General features: G+C 49.9%; 1 protein-coding gene across 1 annotated transcript in view; it reads left to right on the top strand.

Moving 5' to 3' along the window:
* The first annotated feature begins 4,909 nt into the window (after positions 1-4,909).
* Positions 4,910-6,000, top strand: part of GPC1 (glypican 1) — a 284,559-nt gene continuing 283,468 nt past the window's right edge. The window contains exon 1 of the mRNA XM_084847036.1: positions 4,910-5,926. Within this exon, the coding sequence (XP_084703162.1) occupies positions 5,767-5,926 (160 nt within the window). The 5' untranslated portion in view covers positions 4,910-5,766. The remainder of the gene's footprint in view (positions 5,927-6,000) is intronic.

Raw genomic sequence — 6,000 nt, 5'->3', positions numbered from 1 at the left:
TAGCAAGCCAGTGTTGTTGCAAGCAATACCGCTCCCCTTTGCTTAAATGTGCACATGGTGGTATTAGCCCAGTTTGTTTAGTACTACATGCATGAGCCTGCTCAAAACTCAGGGCCGTGCGCTCTCTCCGTCTCTAAAGTCACTGTGAGGAGATTGAAAGCACCCACTTCCTGTTTAACACTATCTATGGTTTTATGGATGTATGAGAAATTCATTTCAGTTCATTTTTTATCATGATTTAGCCAGTTCAGTTTCCGAACTGAACACAGAATCAGATGCAATCTGCGTTTGAAGTCCATACATTTCCGAGCTTGCAGTATGATTCATGGACCCCCCCAAAAAATAAATGAATTCAACAGCATGCGTACATTTGAAAAATGCACATGAAAAATGTGTGCTCTTGAAAAATGAGCACAAACATGCTTTAATTAATGGGAGAAGGATGAGTACATTTCAAAGAAGCACACAATCGATGCGTACATTTGGAAAAATATGCATGAAGCTATGCATAATTTTTCATGCAAAAAAGAAAAAACAAAGCTCACAATCTGATACGGACATGAGAAGGAAAGAGCTTAGAGGTGGAATTTGGAGAACTTCAATGACCTTGAGGCCTCCTGATTCACACATCCCTAGGAGTTTATCATTATGTCTGAAAAAGACAAATCATGCTTAGTTTAAACCAGGGGTGTTGAACCTTTTTCAGCCCAGGGCCTGAATTCTAATTTGGGAAGTCTTAGGGGCTGCATTCCAGCAGTGGGCAAGGCTACAGGCATGGGGTGGGGCAAAGGACAGACAAAGCAAAATGGGTAGGGCCAAATGTAACTCATACAAATTTTGACTTTTTCTCACCAAACATGCAAAGCGCAGCTCAATTCTATGCAAGTCTACTCAGGAGTAAGCTCTAGTGCAACAGCTCTCCTGCGTGCAAAATGCACTGCTCAGTTCTTTGCAAGGTTTCTCATACCTGCAAAACACAGCTTGATTCTTTGCAATTACAGGTTAATTGCCCTTAAATACCTTATCTCCTATCACTGATTGGAAAAAAACAGCAAAAAAAAAAAGAAAAAGAAAAAAGAAGCTTGTAGGCCAGATGAGCTAGAAATTCCCCATCCCTGGTTTAAACAATGTTTTATTGGAAAAAGGACAGTATCAAACCATCGTTTATGATCCTGGCTTGTTATGGAACCATAATGTACACTGTACCAGTGATTCAGACATGACAATAAACTGCAGTTCATGTTAACAGAAACTAAATTGTCTCCTCACAGCCATGCTGGAAGAGAATAGAGTGCAGGAGCCTGAAGCTCAAGCAGGCTCGTTCATGTAGCACTGAACTACAGTTTAACATTACATCCATACTGGACAATAGAGTGATGTTGTTTTGTGTTTGACAGCAGTGAGAGGGAGTTTTACAGGACAGCTAATGGAAATATGACTTCATAACTGCTATCCGCTGAATTGTCCCTTACAAACAATACTTATTTAAATGTTTGCTTTCTTTATTCCAAGCAGCCAATTATGGTTTAAGAGATTATCACCAGAGCTTTTACCAAGCACTCTCACATTCTCATAATCAAAGGCAGAGGACTATGGATGGGGTAGCTTCAATCCTATGCATTCCTGAGTAAGCATGTAGAGAAGGCACAATTCTGTCATTTGAATTATGCACCCACAAGTCCTATTTTAATTTGTCCAAACTTAGGCTTTTCACCTACTTCCTGTTATGCAGCAGACACAATGCTGTACCTTTCCTCCAGACACTTCTCTACATACTTAATTCCTCTGTCTAGGTAGGACTACAGAGTCCCACTCATTTTGTAGAAATCGCAGATCACAGATGGTTCTCCTCTGCAGTGTTCGCCACCTTGGCTGAATCTACACATAGCAGTTACACCATTATCATACTGTTATCATAACTATCAGTACCAATGGGCACCAATAGTTATGATAACGGTATAATGGTATAACTACTATGTGTAGATTCAGCCCTTGTTGTTCTTTCCCCTTATTCTTACCTTATGTCAGGTGCAGTGGCCCCTGTTTATTACCCCATCACATTCTAATGCCTGAATCAGCTCTTCAGGAGATGGCATTTTCCCACGGTGACTGACAAGCAGTGCTCTTTGTGGCCGGATGGATTTTCTGTCTCTCCCTGTCGCTGGCTTTCTTTGTTGCTTTCTCTCTTTATACACCTACTAGTCTCATGTTCTGTTCTGTCACCATTCATTCTACTCTAGGTCTTTTATTCCCTCAGAGATTACTTAAGTGACTGCAGGCTACAAAATCTACAAATTAGGAATTACACCTTTTTTCAAGTTTGACTACCCAAATGTATTTTTTTGTTTAAAAGGGTTGAGGTCTCAAGCATTGGCTCTAAAAAATGTAGTGCCCTTTTCAGCATGGAGGAATAGAAGGAGGGACCTACCTTGAACATTGGCAGACAGGCAGGCTATAAATCCAAAAGCAAACAAAGTAATAATGTCAACTCCATGCTTTTGTGCCAGATGTGTGTGTCTCCAGACCTTCACACACATGCATTTATGTTTATTCAGAGTGTAATAATGGGTCAGTGATGCACATAGTTAAGGGGGAAGTTAATATGTATAAAAATGCCCTGCTTGTAAACTTTAGGGGTTCTCAAACTTGGTTATAGAACCAAAGAGTCCAAGACTCCCAAGCTGTAACAATCAACAGTCCAGAGCCAGACAAAAGACAATTGTTGGCCTTTTGTACCAGAAATGTACCAAATGTACATCATTCCTCCAGGAATGATGGCGAACCTGCTAATATGTGGGCACAGGACACTTGGCAGAGAGAAACTACTCTTTGGGGGGCCCTGCTTGTTGAGTTTCCTGTAGGTCCCTGCTCATAATCTACCTCTGTGCAATTTCTTAGGGCTGTGAATATTCTGCCTAAGAATTCTCAGCCTGGAATAGCCAACAGGTTGTGCAGGAGCCTTTTCTTTTTCTTGTGTCAACTTTTTTGGGATTCTTTTGCTCTCTGAAGTGCTCTGGGCCCTGGACCCCAGTAGTTTGGCTATGGTTCCCAAATGACTATTCAAGAGAGTGGCAGGTGCGTAAGCAAACTCCATCTTATTCCTGTAGTCGCTGTGGTGCTGTGATTTCTGTGCGTTTAACGTGCAACAATGCACATGCTAAGTGTTGTTGCTTTTAAATCAAGGTTGGCAAATGCTTTTGTTGTTCTAATGTATTAGGAATGTAGATGCAGTTTTAAAGCATGGAATGGCAGTGCGGGGGGGGGGGGGGGAGAGACATGTTAGTTGTGTGCTTTACAACCAAAATACACATTTCTATCTAAAGGGGGTGGAGGCTATAAGACCGTTAAGTCCAGGGTCTAAAATCACCTAGCTGCACCACTGGAGGACCTCTTCACCTCATAGGTCTCATTTACTCTAGCAGTGCCGCCCTATGTGTGTTTACTCAGAAGAAAGCCCCCTGCCTGCAATGGGGCCTTCCCCCTAGTAAGAGTATTTAGTATTGCAGCCTCAATGTACAACTGGATCAAACAACAAACATCTCAGTCTCCAAGTATCACACCTGAACAAGGAGCTGCTCTCCCCTGTGCCTGCTACTCCACTGCCGGGAGCTCTAGCACTTCCCTGAGACGTGGTAGATGGGCTTCTTTTGGCAGAAGCCTCACAGAGGTATAATTTGCAGTCCATCGCACTGGCTTACTGCAGTCCTGCTCCGATGGCACTGTAGCAAATTGGGGGCACCCTGCAAGACGCCAGCTGTTCTTGTTCTGTACCTGGTCGTTTTTCTCTTTCACAGAGAGGCCACTTGACTTGATACCTCAGCCAGCAGCATGCCTCGACATATTCTCTTGGTGTGGAATGAAGAACATCCTGAGAGAAAAAAATAAGTATCTGCCTCTCCTCCTTCCTCCGCCTGTGCCTCTGTTTCACTGGGGCGGCTAGATATTTCTCGGACTCAGACCAAATCCCCATTTCTGGAAACCAGCAGTGTAGAAGTGCTGCGTGTTCAGGCAATGCTAATGTTTTTCAGCAGCTCCCGAGGGGAATCAAAGGAACGCGCACAGGCTTCTTAAGTCAGTCAACCATGATTTTAACGGGATGCGCCGGTAAGGCTGAGACAATAGAGCGGGAGGGGTGTGTGGCGTAGCTTTCGCAACCCCCACACCTTCGGCTTACAGCTCAAGCTTGTGGAGTTATTCTTGCACGGTACTGAGGCTGAGCTCAGTACCCCTCAGTGGAGATGGCGGAGGCGGGGGATCAGCTAGCCTTCGTCCTGCATGCTATTACAGAAACGGGGGCCACCTAACGGGCTTCGACGAAGAAAGCTAGTTTTGCCCACCACGCGGGTGGACTATCGCGCTGTTATTTCGCAGAAGGACGCCGGACGCGCGAGCAAGTCGCTGCTTGTCTGGAGCTGCTTGCCTGGGGCTCCAAGGGTACCAACCCCGCCGGCCCTTCTCTCTCCCTTCTTCCCTCCCCTTGCGCCAGATCAGGCGGTGCGGAATGAACGGCAGCGCGTCTCTGAATTCTCTCGGCGAGGTCATACTGCTTCACACGCATTAGAAGCGGCGCTCAGCCGAGCGCCTTCTCCCCCCCGGCCCGCGCTGCACAGAGAAGTTGCAGGGGCTGCCTCGGCTGTCCTGCGTTCAGCCCTATAGGCAGGCCGATTTGCTCCTTGCGACGGCGGCGCCCGCCACCCGAGCAAGGCGCAGCGGCAGCAGCAACGCCGGCAGCGCTTTCGGAAAGAAGGCGTCCCACACGGCTGGGTTTGTAGCTAAAGCGGGGGCGGAGCTGGGGGCGGAGCTTGGGACGGAGGCGGGGGGGGACGGCTACGTTCTTCTCTGATTGGTTGTCTGGGGCGTGATGCCACGTCCGGCGGGGAAGCCCTGCCTTGCTGTGGAGCCTCTTTCTGTGTCTGGCTCTCTTTGCAGGTGGTGGTGCTGCTGCTGCTACCGCCGCTCGCCGGCTCGATCGGGCACGCACAGGCGCGCCCCCCGCCGCCGCCTGAACAATCCGCCATCCCGCCCCGGCCGGACAGAGCTTGCGCTGCCGCCGCTTCCCATCCTCAAACTTTGCCCACTGAGACCTGCGATCGTTTCCCGTTGCAAATTCGCATCCTCGGTCGCCAGCTCCCTCGTCTCCAGCTCTGGGCAGGACCTGGAGGATGCAGCCTCGCGTGTAATCATGCAGTTGTTCTGAGCAAACAAACCAAAAATTGGGATTGACTCTTCTATGCAACCCCCCAGTTCCTCCTCCTCCTCCTCCTTTTCTTCCTCCTCTCTCGGACGCGCTCGCAGCAGCCGGCGCGCGGATTCAGTTCTCTCGCCTCTCCTTCGGAGTGCTGCCGTTTCGCAGCTTCCCGAAGTGAGCCCTCCTCCTCGCTGCTCCCTCGGCCGCTCTTTCCCCCAGTTGGAGGGGACTTGACCCCGCCGCTCTCTGGTCCACCTTGCGCCCTTCGCGCGCCGACGCCGCCTCGATTTGCTGCCGGGGGTTGTATTGTTCGTCGTCGCCCATCCCTGGGCGGGTGGGGGGGTTGCTCGTTGCAAGCGGGGCGAGGAAGGAAGAGGGCGGGAGGGATGCCAAAGGGAAGGTGGGACTGAGCCGTCGGGTCTCCTTCGCCTCTCCGTAACCCGCTGGATCTGGGAGGGAAGAAGAGCGCGAGAGGCGGCGCCGAGGGACCGGCTGGGGATCGCTCGCCCTTCGCCGTGACTGCCGCCGCCGCCGCCGCAGGTTCTTCTTGGCGGGGATTCCGGCGCTGGGCGGACAGGATGCGTTTCTTCCCCTGGGGATTTTGGCTGCTGTGTGTCGCCGCGTCCTCCTCGCCCCGGAGCGAGGGTGGCAACAAGGCGAAGAGCTGCTCCGAGCTCCGGCAACTCTATGGGGCCAAAGGATTCAGCCCGAGCGTGGTCCCGCAGGCGGAGATCTCTGGTGAGTAGACGCATTCTTACCCCCATCCTCGTCCCTGCCGCCCTCCTTCTTGCCCCAGGGCCGCGGCCATCAAG

This window comes from Heloderma suspectum, chromosome 3, assembly GCF_057233095.1.
Source record: "Heloderma suspectum isolate Gila_16-S chromosome 3, 16-S_ref, whole genome shotgun sequence".
Classification (NCBI taxonomy): Eukaryota; Metazoa; Chordata; class Lepidosauria; order Squamata; family Helodermatidae; genus Heloderma; species Heloderma suspectum.
Note: the sequence above shows the minus strand (reverse complement) of the source record. Positions and strands in the feature narration are given on the sequence as shown.